We start from the raw sequence: 15,930 nt of genomic DNA on the forward strand, positions 1-15,930 counted from the left end.
TTGTCTCATCTGCGAGGTGAGGACCTGGCGCTCCTGTCACCCTGCCAGCTCTCACCAGTGATGGTTATTCCCACACATCCACCTCCAGACTGTTCCCAGGGTCTGTGGGGCGGCTTTCACGTGACTGCTCCAGGCACAGACTGTGCACCATCCCCGTGACCCATGGAAACCACTTGTGTTAATTTATAAACCTGGCCATGACCAGCCAGTGGTAGGCATGGGGTGGCTCTGGGTAAATCCGAATGTGATTCTGAATGTTTGTTTTATTGAATCTCTCCTAAATTTATCACTACGGTGTATGTCTTTAAACATGTGAGTCCTCTCTTAGGTTTACACAGTGCCAACAAATGTTGTAATACTGACTTTTTGAGCGTTTAACTTAATCAGATATTTGTGTATCCCTCTCTCCAGTCTTACTGACCTAGTTGCAAGTGTAATGGTGATTCAGAACTCACTCTCTGAGGCTCAGGTCCCTTGTTTATAAATGGTGAACGTGCCATTCAGAAGTGAGAACACAGTAAAAACTCTCTAAACCATGGTTTTTAGCTTTGAAAAACCATTTGCGAGCCCAGAGGCGAGATTAAAGCTACAGTGAGATTCTAATTCTATGACATGAGGAGGAAACATTGAAGCAAAAATAAAATATAAATAAAACTTTAAATAAGATTAAGCACATTAGAACTAATAAAACAGATGTACCAGAGGCAAATAATAAATAAATCCTAATCCTTACAGGAGAGGATGTTCTAGGAAATGTGGGTTTTGGCTCCGAGCCCTGGAATGCAAGATAACAAGAAAATAGGTAAGCCTGTGCAATAGATTAGCTAAGTGTGGTTGTGAGGGAAACTCTGTCTGGTACCCAACATGCGTAGTCTATTATAAAAACTGCTTTTGGACTTCCCTGATGGTCCAGTGCTTAAGACTTTGTGTTCCCAATGCAGGGGGCCCAGGTTCGATCCCTGGTTGGGGAACTAAGATCCTGAATGCTGCCTGGTGTGGCCTAAAAAAAAGCTCCTTTTACTGTTGCACACAAAGGTTTGCAGCAGTCACAGACAAACCCCACACCTCAGTGACTAAAAATAACAATCCCGTTTTCACCCATGCCTGGTGACAATCATGGACTGACAGGGGTGGTCTGCTCACCACAGCTGCCCCAGGACCCAGGCTGCTGCTGTCGGTCACCATGTCAGAGGGGGGAGGAGCTCCACAAGGACGTCAGATGCCCTGGGATAGAAGTGAGTCATGACCTCCATCCAGCAATCCCATTACTCCAGGTGGGTGAGACTAACTCCAAGACACGGGAATGAGATGAGCTCTCTATGGGGCTCCACCCTGTGCTGAGGGGTGCACAGGGGCAGACTGGGGTCTGGGAGGGCTTCCCAGGGGGCTCAGGAGAGGCAGCCACGCCCATGAAGAGGAGGGCACGAAAGGCTGAGCCTCAGACGTTTCTGGAGGTGCGTGGAGGTCTCAGTGCTGTGTGGGTCTCAGCCTTTGCCTCTTTCGGTTCCTGCTGTTTAACTGCGGATGTGGATTCTCTCCAGCAGCACCGAGAGCGGACAGCAGAGCAGCCAGTCTGGGCACTTTCTCCACCTGAGGACAGGCCTGCCACCACGGGAGTGTGCTCACCTCATCTGGACACAGAGGCTGTTGTAGCCCCATCTTAGACCTTCCCTCTGGGAGCCGTTCCCACCAGAATCTCTCATCTTTCCCGGAGATGGCTAAGCCGTGGGCAGATGGCATAACCCTTCCTGCTGTGCAGTGTTCCCTGGTCTCTTCTCTTCAAAGTGTGACTGACACATCAGTACATGATGGAGGGTGGACACTTTTGACCCAGTAATCCAATTTCCAGGATTTATCCACGATAGATGATGTATGCAAAGGTATACCTACAGGTATTTCATAATGGCAATTATACCCCTTACGGACTTATAATGGCGAAACTATCCCAAGAATCCAACAACCTGGAATTGATTAAATATAAGAACACGGGCATCCATAAGATAAGACAGCAGGCACCACCACCACCAGAGCCTCCTGGAAGAGCCTGGGGGTCGAGGGACTTTTAAAGTCTCTTCAGGGGACTCCATTAGCCAGAAGACAATTCCTGCCGGAGAAGAATGATTGATGTCACTAAAAATAATTACACTCTATTCATACACTTAATTGTTAAGAAAGAAACAGTTACAATAAAGTGCGTGCAATCAGAACACACTTTCATGAAGATAGATACACACTCAGGTGTGTGTGTACACACTCAAACTCACACACACACAACCTGAAAAGCCATAGAATATTGATCACTGTTCTCTCACTGGTGATTCTTTTCCTGCCTTCTGCTCATCAATAATTAACACATTTTCTCCAATAATTATGCATTTTTGCAATAAAAAAGGATAACATTTTTTAAATGCTTCTTATCATCCAAACAGAGTTGTTAGCACTTGGATGCTTGGGGATGGATATACAAGATGATGATACCACGGAACCTGAAAGAACAATTTTAGCACTGCTTACAGTGATGGAAATTGATGTGAATTGGAAATTAATTTAAATACATTTGTGTACCTGGAGTCTAATATTCACTGGCTAATTTTCCCCATAATCCCTAATCTTGAAAATTCTTGCTCAAGAAACCGCTCTTTAAAAATTCATAAATGTTGGGCTTCCCTGGTGGCGCAGTGGTTGAGAGTCCGCCTGCCGATGTGGGGAACACGGGTTCGTGTCCTGGTCCGGGAAGATCCCACATGCCGAGAGAAAAATCTCTCAAAACTCGGGAAATCTGTAAAACCAGAGACAGAACCTGGGGCCAGGACTGTTTGCTGTTTAACTGACAAGCACAGCTTGAAGCAGAGGAGGTTCCAGAATATCCATTTATGTGAACAAGCTACACAGGATGCAGCAGTCAGGCCATTAGCTCATTTATCTGGACACACTCCATTAGGTCCATTACTCTTCTTGACGAAATCTCCTCCAAGGATGCCTGTCAGAGGTGAGGGAACAGTCCCACATGGGCTTGGGGAGATACCAAGGCAGCATCTGGGTGGTGTCCCCCCGGACTGCAACCTCCCTCAGCCCCAAGCAAGAAGCACACAAGGCCCTTCCTGCTGCTCGGGGACATCCGGGGGCCCAGCTGTGAACAACAGGGAACTCTGCTGGCTTCTCTCCCAGCTGCACCTCCAGGGCTGTCCGCAAAGCTGCTCTGTCCACAACCAGGGGTCCCAGCTCTCTCCATCCTCCCCACAGCTATCCTTGGGGGGTAGCTGTGGCCCGGCTCCCCCATGTCACACCGTGGTTCCACACTTCCTGAGCAGACACCAGTGTTCCCTCACACATCATGGCTGAGGTGCCTCCCCGGGAAGGAGAATGGGACCATGAAGGCCGTTTTAGACCAATCAAGGTTTGCCCCTGCACTGGTGTTGGGTCACCCTTCCCTGAGGCATCCAGGAGATTCAACGTTCTCTCAACAAGGAACAAGGTGGGGTCTTGGACGGAGACCCCGTGTCTACTGCACCCGCTCCCCTCTGCTGTTCAGAGAATGGAATTAGAGCCACTGCAACTGCAGGTTTTACTCGTTTTACAGAATAAAACCTCCAACAGAAGTGGAAGGGACTCAAAATTCACACTGACATGAAGAAACCGACCCCTTCTGTTTCAGATTCCATCCTGCCAGGGCGGCAACTTACCGTTGGATGATTTGGGGATTCCGCACCCCCTTTCCACCTTTTCTCCAGAGATGAGTCCATGTCCAGGGGGTATATGGAGCACCAAAGTATCCAGGAGGGAGGATCAGAGCCCTGGGAACTGCACCTGCCCACTGGCTTCTCCCTCCTCGGTCTTCTGAGTCTAAAGAGGTCAAGGGACTGGAAGGGAGAAAGCACTTTCACTGTAGCCACAGTGCACCTTGCTGAAGTGACAGGAGAGAGCTGGCAGCCACAGCTCACTCCCATCATATTATCAACAACTACCCTGCTTTGCACGGCATGTGCTGTATCAAAGCCTTATTCCATCTGGGGGAAGGGCATTCCTGACTTCCCAGCCCCCTCTGGGCTTCCTGTCTCCCCAAAGAGGGGGAAAATGCTTTATCACTAGAGAAACACTTCTGAGGGTCACCACCCTAGACACAGACCCGCTAAAAGACGCAGATTGACCATAATATTACAGAACACTTCTCCTACTACACATCTTAACATCACAGCAAAAAAAAGAGCTGGTATATCAACAGATTAGGCTGAAAGAGCTGCCAGCTGCAGACTCTGTGAGGAGTACAGTCCCTAGGGAAAGTCCAAAGTCAAGAGTAAAGAAGGAACAACAGGAAGTTGAAGCCTCAGGGCCCTACAGCTGCAGTGAACAGTCTGAAGAGCCCAACTCCTGGTCAGATTAACATAAATCTTCACACTGAAGTCCTATGTACCTCAGTTTCTAACACCCAATACAGATATGTTTAGCTTTTAATAACAAGAAAAAAAAATTGTAAGGGATACCAAAAGGCAAAGAAAAAAAAACAAGCATCATAGTATATTTAGGTGTACAACATAATGACTTGATACTTGTATACACTGCAAAACAATCACCACAATAGGCCTAGTTGACATCCATCACCATACATGATGGTGATGGATGTCATAGCTACAGAAGTTTTTTCTTCTCGTGCTGAGAACTTCTAAGATCTTCTCTCTTTGCAACTTTCAAATATGCAAGATGGTGTTATCAGCTGTAGTTGCCACGCTGTACATTAGAGCCCCAGGACGTATGCATTTTATAACTAGAAGTTTGTACCTTCTGATCCCCTTCATCCGTCTTGCCCACCACCCAACCCCCCACCTCTGTCACCACCAACCCACTCCCTGTTTCAATGACTTCAGAAGATAATATGCTGTAGATAATACAGAAGCATAGAAATCACCTCATTGTAAAATAGTACAAGGTTTTGGTAAAATATAGTATGTAATTAAATGTTTTATGTATATACATTATAATTATGAACAATATCTAGTGATATGGAAAATGGTTTAAGAGAGTACAGCAAGTTTAAAAGCAGATGTTTGCATAGCAGATATGATGTAGGACCAAGTAGATTATGTCTGCTGTGTGCAAGGAACCAAGAGCAACATGGTAAAGCAAAGGAAGAAATATAGCTGTGGGAGGAGCTCTGTACGTCCTGGGAGGAAGCGCCAGTATATATATATATATGTGCGTGTGTAATCTAAAACATACAACAGAGTAGGGAAGCAGACCCACAGAGAACACACTAGTGGTTCCCAGTGGAGGGGGGAGCAATGTAGGGGAGGGGGAGGTACAAACTACTGGGTGTAGGACAGACTCAAGGGTGTGCTGCACACCATGGGGAATAGAGCCAATATTTTGTACTAACTGTTTATGGAGTATAAACTTTAAAAAAAATTATTGTTTAGTTTCATAAGCATTTCTTTTTATTGGAGTTGACTTACAACGTTGTGTTAGCTTCTGCTGTACAGCAGAGTGAATCACTTATACATATACATAGATCCACTCTTTCTAAGATCCTTTTCCATATAGGCCATTACAGAGTGTTGAGCAGAGTTCCCTGTGCTGTGCAGTAGGTCCTTATCTATTTTATATATAATAGTGTGTATATGTCAACCCCAATCTCCCAATTTATCCTCCCCCCGCCACCTTTTCCCCTTTGGTAACTGTTAAGTGTGTTTTCTACATCTGTGACTCTATTTCTCATGGAATCTAAGATAATGGTACAAATGAACTTATTTACAAAACAGAAATAGAGTCACAGATGTAAACATTTTTTAAAGACTTTAAAAAAAATGAACCAGATTTAAAGACTTTGTATAGAAAAAAGAATGTAAAATAGTTCAATAAGTTTTAATGTTACGTGTTGAAATATTTTTGACATATTAGCTTAAATAAAATATATTGTTAAGTTTTTTTAAAAAAAGAAGCACCAGTATTCTGTCCAGTACATTAACCTGGGGAGACACAGGGCTGCACAAATCCCACTACCTGCCCCACCCAGGGAGGCTCCTGAGAGGGCAGGGCATCGTCCATCACAGTGTCCCAAGAGCTAGAATGTGCTGGGCACATAGAAAGCGCTGAATAAATGTCTGCTGAGTGAATCCCAGGGTTGGATTTTACCCACGTGTGTTTCTCTTCAGACTTTTGTCGAGAGACCCACAGTCCCGCTTACCTTCCACTAGCAAAAGACGCTAAAGACCACACTTTATTTTAAGGACATTAAGATTTTATTTCATAAAAATCACAACATGTTTTCACTATGTAGTGGCGTTCATCGTCTTTCCTGTGCTATAAACTACTTTAAACACACTCTTCTCTCCAACTGCTTATCTTTGACCAAATTATGTGTAGATAATAAAATACTGCAGAAGCCAAAATATATAGCCTATAAATAAAGTGCACTACTCTCATTCTTTAGAAATAAAGTTTGCTCATTACTTCTCCTGATATATTAGCTATGTAGGGTGAATATGCGGAGAGTTAAAAAAAAAACAAAACCAAGAATTCCATCTAAAATAAAAACAGTTCCTTACTTGATTTGCTTCACCAGAAACTAAATAAGAAAAAAGAATCCAAGTGTAAATCTTAGGAATACAGTGTTCTCACTTCTAGGTGCTCTTGGGCATGACAAGGGTCTAATGCCAAGTTACAAGTGATCTGGTTTCTGGGATCACGAGGAGAGCCTGGAGCAGAGGCTGGGCACACTTTTCGCCAGACACAGGGTCTCTGCTTGTGTCAGCCAGGTTCACCCCTGCAGCACACCCACGGGGAATGTCCATGGCATTGTCACAACGTGCAGAATGGGCTGGTGCATCTGGGACCCATCCAGACGGAAGGACAGAGGTTAACCCCTGCGTCAACACGCTGCTCTGTGTCCCACCCCCACTCCCGGTCCCCCCACCCCCCACCGTGGGAGATGCCTGAAGATGGCTGTCACACTCATCATCCTCAGGGCGTGAGTTACTTCACGAAGGTGCCAGAGGAAGATGGAAAAGGTCTGCAAGACGATGTAAAATCTCACTCGGAAACAAAGCAGATGTGTTGGAAGAGGCGGGGCGACGTGGTGGGGAGGCCCTTGATGCTGTCGCCGTCACAGTTTTCAAGGAAGATTTTCCAGTATCGAAAACAGGTTGGAATTTCGTACCCACACATTTCACAAGCACTCTTGGTGCCGTCATCACAGGGTGACCTTTCACAGCCTGTTTCCCAGCTTTCGATGGCGTTTCGGTTCACGTCTATGACCGAACCCCAGCGTTCCACGGGGTCTCGCCCACACATGGAGTCCTAAGGGTCACCCCATTTCCTAGGGGGCTGAGTCCGGGTCCATAAAGTAACATCAACTCAGAAGATACAGCTATTGCCACCCTTTCCTCCCGGGGTCGGTCAGGACCAGGGTCCTCCCCCGGAGCGGCCCGCCAAGTGGCTCTGTGCGACAAGGTCAGCCCCTGTGGCGACATGAAATCACGTACTGCGCTCCCCTCCGCTGTGATCCACTTGCTAGAAACACGGAAAAGCATTTTAAGTGATGAGGAAGAAACTCTCTGCGGGACGTTAGGCCTTGGGAAACGGTGGCTCTGATGGGCCACCGTGAACGCAGAGGAGGCTCAGGTGCCAGGAAAGGGGGCGATCTGAAGGCTGACTTGGAGTCGGAAGAGCCAGCGCTCACGAGGACGGGGCGGAGGAGCTGTCGGAGAGAGCACCCCGGGCTACGCGAGGCCCCCCCAACCCCGCGCACAGACAGGGGCGGGGCAGCAGGTGCCTCCAGCCCAACGCCCTGGGCATCAGCAGGTGCCTGGCATCGGGGGCCCTGCTTTGGGTGGAGTCAGCAGGTGGAAAACATCCTCGGGCACTTCCCCACGCGCCCCCAGGGGCCTCCGCCCAACCTCCCCTGCCGGACCCCAACTCTCTGGCCCCAAGTCCCCATCGCGGCACCCGCCGAGGCTAAACTTCCCTCCTGGTGCCACGGCCCCTGGGTCCTGTGTGCGCACAGTGTGGAGGGTCTGGGGCTCTGCGCACTTGCGGTGGCAAAGGGGAGGGACCGCTGTGTGCTCCGCGGGGCCCGTCCCTCGTCGTGTATCAGGCTGCGGGCTCAGCGGTGGGCTCTGTCACAGGAGCGGGTCTCAGGAGAGGATGCTGTCACGGGAGGCGGGGGGGGAGGGCCGTGACCCCCAGGTCCAGAGAGCGACGAGGAAAGGGTCCCAGCGGTGAAGGCAGAGCGATGCTTGCGTGTTGTCTGCAGCGGGTCGGGGGGTTCTGAGCGGTAGGCTGCCGGGTCCACGGCCTCTCTGCTCACACGGCAGACAGGTCCACGCGGTGCCCGGAGTGGCTGCTCTTGTCCCAAGGGGTGAGCTTGGTGGAGCCTGTACCAGGCCGGGTCCCGTTCATCTGCAGACCACAGAGGATCGAGAAATGGAGACTGCTCTGAGACGGGAAACCCAAGTCCCACAGGAGTGCTGAGAGCAAAGCCTTGTGCCAGAACGTTGCCTGGGGATCCTCCTGGGGGCGGCCCCACCGCTCCCCAGAAAAGTGAGGACCCGGAGGGCGCAGTTCTCTCCACCTTCTCGGCACAGGTTCCCCTGCCCCGTGGCTCCCAGGTTCCGGGCGCACTCACCCGGGCAGGCATTCATTCATCAATCTATCGTCCACTCTTCATTCACTCATTCATGCCTCTATTCAACCATCCGCTTATTCACTTATTCCTTCGACATTGATTCATCGAGCAGGCTGGGCACCGGGGCCTGTTCTAGGCTATGGGGTCACACCAATGAACAAAGCCAACCAGACCCTTGCCCCCGGGGAGCTCGCGTTCTAACGGGGGAGGCAGACAATGGCCATCAAGCAAATGAATAAACCAAACAACTGCCAAGAGTAGCAGGCACAGGACGCTGGAATGGGGTGGGAGCACCTTTGCTCAGTGCTGTCCGGGAGGGACTTCCTGAGGATGGGTGCCCTGAGCCAGGGCCTAGCTGACAGGTGGGAGGCTGCAGTGCAGTGGGAACCCAGGATATCACCTGCTCCAGGCTGCCCGGGGGCCCTGCCTGGGGGTCTGCGGGGCGGAGGGATGAGGGACCACTTCCCGCAGGAGGAAGGTGAACCAAGCCCAGTGCTGGAAGGTGAGCGGCTTGTTCAGACCCCTGACCATCCGGACCCGATTTCTCAGGCATCTGTAAGGGGAGGAGACCTGACGTAGAGGCCGGGCTGTGTCCAGTGCCTTTTGTGCCTCTTACAGGACACCACCCGCATGTCCAGTGTCTGCCCCCTGGTCAATTGATCCTTCCATCCCACTAAGTCAACATAAGAAGTGCTGGCCCTGGGACATGGGGCAGGAGGGAGGGCCAGGTGATTTCGTGAGGAGGGGGACCCTGCTGTGGGTGTGACATCAGCTCGTGCTGCCTGCAGGCCTATGTCAGGTGTGAAAGGACCAGCACCCGGGCCGAGTCTCCATCACCCCGACCTGGGCAGCCGTCTGCCCGACACGGATGCTGCAGACGATAGAGCTCGGGGAAGGAGTGAGCGGAGGGCCTGGGGCTCGGGCTTTAAGAGACGCAGCCTCAGGACCACGTGGTCCTCTGTAAGACAGAGGCTGCATGCAGCTCAGTGAAGCTGGAAAGCAAGTCCCGGCTGATAAGGACAGAGAACAAGAGGCCTGGGTCAGTGCGGGCTGAGGATGGACGGGCCCCTGGGTCAGTGCGGGCTGAGGATGGACGGCCCCCTGGGTCAGTGCGGGCTGAGGATGGATGGCCCCCTGGGTCAGCGCGGGCTGAGGATGGACGGCCCCCAGAGCAGAATTGGCCAGCGCAGGAGGGGCGCACACGAGACACCACACGCACTCACGATGTCCGAGCTGAAGGGCTTCACGTTGGCCTGGCGGGTGGAGCTGCTCGTGAGGGTCCAGACCTTGGTTTTATGCTTGAAAGCAGCTCTCACCTTCAAAGGCAGAACGGAAGGCTCGTTAGAAGCAATCTCAGAAGTTGAAAAAGCAACAAGAGGTCATTCTAAAAGGTCCCGAGGAATTTGTGCCACAGGGTGAGGAAAGGACTCGGAGGCATCAGATCCACAGACAGAGTCAGTGGTTCCGGAGCTGCGCTACGGACGTGTCACTGGTTTGCGTGACAGATACAGGCTGCATCCCTGCGCTGTTCCCAGCCCTGCACGGGGAGAAAGCTGGACCTGGCCTGCCCTTTGCCCACCTCACAGTGCTGGGTGGGGAGACGGGACACACTCCACGGTGAACAGCCTGGGGGGCCGAGCGTGCGACCGACACAGAAACCACACAAAGACGTCAATGAAGAAACGCACGCGTGGGGCAGGGCCGTGTGTGGTTCTGAGGCTGCCTCTCCCTCCTGCCCCCTCTGCCACGTGGATCAGACTCAGGCCCTGCTTGGGCTGCTACCTGGTCTTTGCAAACACGTGACCTCTCCTCCACTGGCCGCCATGGTCCTGGGCGACTCATCCTGCCTGCCCCTCCCCCATCTCCTCCCTCCCCGCCTGACCTATCCTCGTGCAAATGGATGGACTCTCCTGGAAAAGCATAGAGGCGGGGGGAGCTTCTGCCCTGTTCTCAGTCACCGTTCCAGAGGCGTTTCCCCAGGACCACAGCCTGGAAGGGACTCCAGTGCCAAGGAACACAATGCCACTCCCACAATTTACAGGTAAAACTTCTCCCACGGACTATGGGTCCCAAGGGACAGGATCTAGAGCAGCTTCCACCATCCCCACGGCCAAGTACACAGCAGGTGCAATGCCCCGGACTGCACCAGGAGGAATGAGCCCACTCCAGGTACCCAATGCCCTTGGAGGCCACATCATAAAAGTCCCCTCTCTAACCCCTGCAGTCAGGAGTCCTCCTTACACCCCGGGCCAGCTTCCTGAATGCCTTTGGGGAGGATCTGCTGGGAGCACATCTGCATCTTACTCTCCCTAATATGCGAGATGCCAAGCAAGGTCCTGAATCTCCAGCTCAGCTATTCCACTCTGTCGCCATCTCCCCTGGTCCTGCAGACAGCCAGCAGTGCCCGTGTGACATCAGTGAAGGAGGATGTGTGTACGTTGCTTAGCAACCGGGATGAGGGAGGAAGAGCTGACGGAAAGCAGCCTCCCTGCACACAACCTGTCACCAATACCAAGGCTTATTCAGGGCTACATTCCCGGACGCCAGCCTGATGCCCAACACTGTTCCCGCTCTCCGTGCCCTTTCAGAAATGAAAAACCAGCTTTATATTGTCACGAAGTGGAGCAGACATACCTCTGAATTCAGGAGACAATGAAAAAGGAAGATGAAAAATCCCTGGGGAGGAAGGGGAGGAAAACACAGAATTAGAGCCACTTGCGTTTGTTACAAACACTTTCTGAGGGTTCTTTCCAATGTCACCCATGGGCTCTGAGAGTGGCATCGGCACGGCTTGGCGTTGGGGAGCATGTGGGAGTGAGCTGTGATGCTGGACCCCACGGTCTGGAGTCCATAAGCGTGGAAGGGCATCCTGTAATCTAACCTAAACACAGGCAGCCGCCGTGACCAAGATACAAAGACAGGTGGACGCCCAGACAGGCTTAACCTCGGAGAGAAGCAAACATGCCGGGGCGGACAAATGGGAGGGCGCGAGCGCATCACTAAACCGAGCCCTGGTGTCCTCAGCTGCAAACTGAGGGTGACGATGACAGTGAAAACAGACACAAGATGGGGATCTCCCCAAACACCTAGAACCTGCCCCTCTGCGTCCGCACTAGACAAACACGTCACGTGAGTCATCTCATTTAGTGCTAAAAAGCAGCCCCCCACAAAGTGCGTCCTGTCATTGTTCCCACGTTACAGAAGAGGAAACTTTATGGGACACAGAGGGTAAGTGGGGCTCCCAGGACCTGGGGTGTGTAGGGCTGCAGCCAGGACAGCCTACCTACCCCCTTTCATTATAAACAGCCGGAAGGAAACTATGCGTGGGGGCTTCTTACAAATTAGGAGCCTGACACAGTCACTGGTCATGAAGACCCGGATGCAGCAAGGACGTCATGGCGAGGGCCGGCGTGGATTAAGCCTCCGGCTCGGTTGCGGAGGCTGTGTATGGCCACGGGCACCCGCCTCCACCCTTCCTCTGGGGGCTTGTGGCTCTGGGGACTCAGACGCTGGGCACCCCAAGTCTCTGGTTTCCAGGCTGTTACCCTTGCTGTCCTTCCACGCAGAGGGCAGCTGAGAACTCAGAACCCAAGGTACCCCCATCACCACCTCTCCATGCCTGGCTCCCTTTCAGGAGCTGCCCACGTGCTGACTGTCTTCCTTTCAGGCCTGGATGCGCCTCCACAGATACTGTCCAGGAGGACGGGGCAGCCCTGCTGTGAATGGGGTCCTGCATAGCCCATTTGCTCAGAGACCCTGGTGCACGCCCCATCCATGCCTGCGTCCTCAGGCCTTGGGGACCCTCCACACGAGGGGTCCACGAGGTGCATGTGTGGAGGGGACAGAGCGTGGGGTCCCCTCCTGCCTCAGAGGCAACCTGCTCCGCACGTCCACTCACAGAGCCGAGAGTCCCAGCGGGCCCTTACCTGTAAGGAGTTGAATATGGCGAACATGTACTGAAAGACCACAGCCTGGTTGTTGACAGCAAGCACGCCGAAGACCCACGAGGTTCCCAGAATGGGCAGCAGCACGGCCACAGCTTTTGCTGTCAACCTGCAAGGGGAACAGGCAGGGGGGACAGGCAGGGTGGGGCCAGGTGCGAGGCTTCCAGGTGGGAGCAGAAAAGGCCCTGCTGGGGCTTCCCTGGTGGCACAGTGGTTGAGAGTCCGCCTGCCGATGCAGGGGACACGGGTTCGTGCCCTGGTCCGGGAAGACCTCACATGCCGCGGAGTGGCTGGGCCCGTGAGCCATGGCCGCTGAGCCCGCGCGTCCGGAGCCTGTGCTCCGCAACGGGAGAGGCCACAACAGTGAGAGGCCCGCGTACCGCAAAAAAAAAAAAAAAAAGCCCTGCTGGGAGTGAGACCTGGTTCCTCCCCGCTGGAGGCCTTGGGTCAGGAGCTGACTACCCGGACGGACAAGACAGGGTCCCTGCAAGGCCAGCTCTGGGCCAAGCAGACAGCTCGGCTTCTGCTGGACTGCAGCTGGCACTGGGCTTCCGGGAGCCAGTGCATCCTCTGGGCACACTCAGGCTGACCACCCCAATCCAACTGGTGGTGATGCTGAGGGAAAAGCTGATGCCAGGTGCCCACAGAGCAGAGCACAGCCGAGGAGTCCGGGGGTAGGAGACACACCCAGCGCCGGGGCACCTGTGGCGTCAGCCTTGAGGCTCTCCCTTGGAATGTGAGTTCCGTGAGAAGAAGGATCTGGGTTCCCCAGTGTCTCCAGAGCCCAGAACAGAGCTGGTGCGGAGGCAATGCCCCAGGGGCTGTCTGACTCCTGGCTGCCTCTGATACGCCCTGCAAATTATCGTACGCTAACTGGGGCCTATCCTACCCTGACTCAGACAGCTCAGCTCTCCACAGGGCGGTTTCTGCACATAAGCATGAGAGAGAAGTCCAGAGACGGATGGGTGCCACGCTGCCCAGCTAAGCAACCTCCAAGGCCCTCATCCCTTGGCGCTGTGACCCACACGGTCTCCCTCACTAGACAGTGAGTCCTCTAAAGGCTGGGCTCTGCATCTCTGCAGCCCCAAAGCCAGCACAGCGCCAGGACCAGCGGGCAAGATGAGGAAGAGGCCACGGAATGGATGAAGGACGAGCAAACAGATGACCATGCAGAAGTGCCGCTCAGGGATCCAGCCCCCCAGAAGGAGGTGCAGTGGCCCTACGGAGCTCCCTGGTCAGAAGCCCAAGGTCCCGGCATGGACAGCTCCTAGCAGCAAATCCCTAGAAAACCGAAGATGTGTTCCCACACGGCGTCTCTCAGGGAAGCTGCAGCTGCGTGTTTTCATAAAGTCCATACAGTTAAAATCAGACACCTGAATCTGGGGAACAAAATATCATGAATGATTGAGATTCGATCTTTAGATCCTGGAAAACCCATAATTGAAAGGAGCAGCTGCTGAGAAGTCGGTATCAATGTGTTACTTTGAAAGGGATGGTTCATTTTTACTTCAAAAATGAAGCAATAAATGATAAAATCTTGGAGGAAACTCCTCTAGTTGAGGCTCTCTGAGGACTTGTTAACACAGACAGAGAGCAGCCAGGTCCCCTTGTCAAAGGCAGAAGGAGCGGGTGCCTGCAGGAGAGGAGGCCTGGGCCGGTGGGGGACGCCGTCCGGACGCATAAGACTCCCCGTTGCCCGCCACCCTGCTCCCGGGGGCCGGCATCCACCTCCCTCCCGCCCCCAGGACCTGGATCTCACTTGGGAAAACTGAATGTTCTCTGCTGCTTTCTGGGGAGTCTGGAATCATGACCAATAAATAGAGGTGAGAAAGCAGGTGGAAGGCAGCCCTGTTAGGGCTCCTGAGGAAGCATCTCATCGCGTTAGGTCACTGAGCATTGAGCTGCTGGGCAGGAAGGAAAGGACTAGATTGAAACCAGGAGAGTGGGAGCCAGAAGTGTTCCAAGGAGGCTGTGCTGCGTCTTCCTGCCTGGCTCCTGGGGTTCCTGCTTCACCAGCCCAGGGAGGGGATGCTAAGAAGGGAGTGAGGCAGTGACCCAGGGTCCCGCTCGGCCACGTGAAGAAGAGGAGGCGGAGCAGGGAGCGTGCTGGGCGGGGAGAGTCGGGGGTCTGTCCAGAGGGACGGGCCGGACTCTCCAGGAGGTCGGTCCTGGGCGCCGTGTCACGTGCAGGACACAGGACCCAGGAGGGCACAGCGGCAGCGCCCCGGCCCTGCTTCTGCGGAGACGCGGAAACGCCCTCGCGATGCACGGCCCCTACCTCCCCCGTGTCAGCCTCTACTTGGGGACCAGGTCCCCACGGAGGGCAGATGGGTCGTGGGTTCAGCTGCCTTTCGGGGCCGCGGTGCGTGAAGACGGGCCGGGGGCAGAGAAAGGGGCGCAGGTGTGGGGTGAGGTCCGGGCTGCTCTGGGCGAAGCGAGGCCAGTGGTCCTGCGGGTGCCGGGTCAGACGGGGCCCTGCGCACCGAGGGGACGGCCTGGGGGCTGAGGTTGGGGTGAGGGAGGGTCAGGCTCCTCCCCAGCCAGGCCCCCCGGGGCCGGGGGACTGGCGGCCTCACAGGGCAGCACTGCCTGTTCTCGTTGATGGACGAGGAAGGGAACTGATCCTGACCCAGGAGCATCTCGAAAGTTTCCAGGGGCTGAAAAAGCCCGAGGGGGCCGGAGCCACTTGTCAGGTTAATTTACAGTGTCTGGAATTCATTACAGAATAATTGTCTTATCGAGTTGCTGCTGATATGTTTACTGTTTTCCCTTTCAGATCGGAAGAGATATAGTGTAGATGAAGTAGATAAAGTAACTTACAGAATGCCAGCTGCCTAGGAACTGCACCCTGTTTCTATAGCAGCCCCTAAATTCCCTTTGAGGGGCCACTGCCCCCACTTCCTGGCCCAGTGGTTCGGGAATGCTGACTGCACCCCAGAGCCAGGATGGACCGTGTGACTCAGGCCAGGGTTAACTGGTGATTTCCATCCACTGGGACTGATTTGTGGATGGGCATGTGCTCTGGTCTGAGTCTCGGTCTCCAGGCTCAGGACCTCTGATTATTGGGGAAAGAGACACACTTTCCCATGGACTTGAACCTCCTGTTGCAGCCATTTTGTCACCAGGAGGCAGAGTCCCTCTCAGCGTGAAGCCGACAGAGGGCGTGGAGCTGAGAAGTGCGGGAGGAGCTGGGCCCTGGTGATATTATCTGATCTGCTGGACCAAGACATTCTAGACTCATTCCTGGACTTATGGTTGCCTGTGTCGAAAGGTACGCCTTGTGCTTTAGCCAGTTTGTGTTGGGTTTTCTGTCACTTGCAATTGGCAGAGCCCCGACAATGGGGTGAAGAAACCCCAGAAGGCAGTGAG

At 53.4% G+C, this 15,930-nt stretch overlaps 1 protein-coding gene across 1 annotated transcript in view; it reads right to left on the reverse strand.

Annotated features, from left to right (window-relative positions):
* Window positions 1-8,295: 8,295 nt before the first annotated feature.
* Window positions 8,296-15,930, reverse strand: part of ADGRD1 (adhesion G protein-coupled receptor D1) — a gene marked incomplete at both ends in the record, with an annotated part of 143,187 nt that continues 135,552 nt past the window's right edge. Inside the window, 4 exons of the mRNA XM_079717164.1 lie at window positions 8,296-8,391; window positions 9,841-9,933; window positions 11,252-11,293; window positions 12,544-12,670. Of these exons, the coding sequence (XP_079573290.1) occupies window positions 8,296-8,391; window positions 9,841-9,933; window positions 11,252-11,293; window positions 12,544-12,670 (358 nt within the window). The remainder of the gene's footprint in view (window positions 8,392-9,840; window positions 9,934-11,251; window positions 11,294-12,543; window positions 12,671-15,930) is intronic.

This window comes from Hyperoodon ampullatus (genome assembly GCF_949752795.1).
Source record: "Hyperoodon ampullatus genome assembly, chromosome: 13".
In the NCBI taxonomy this organism is placed as follows: domain Eukaryota; kingdom Metazoa; phylum Chordata; class Mammalia; order Artiodactyla; family Ziphiidae; genus Hyperoodon; species Hyperoodon ampullatus.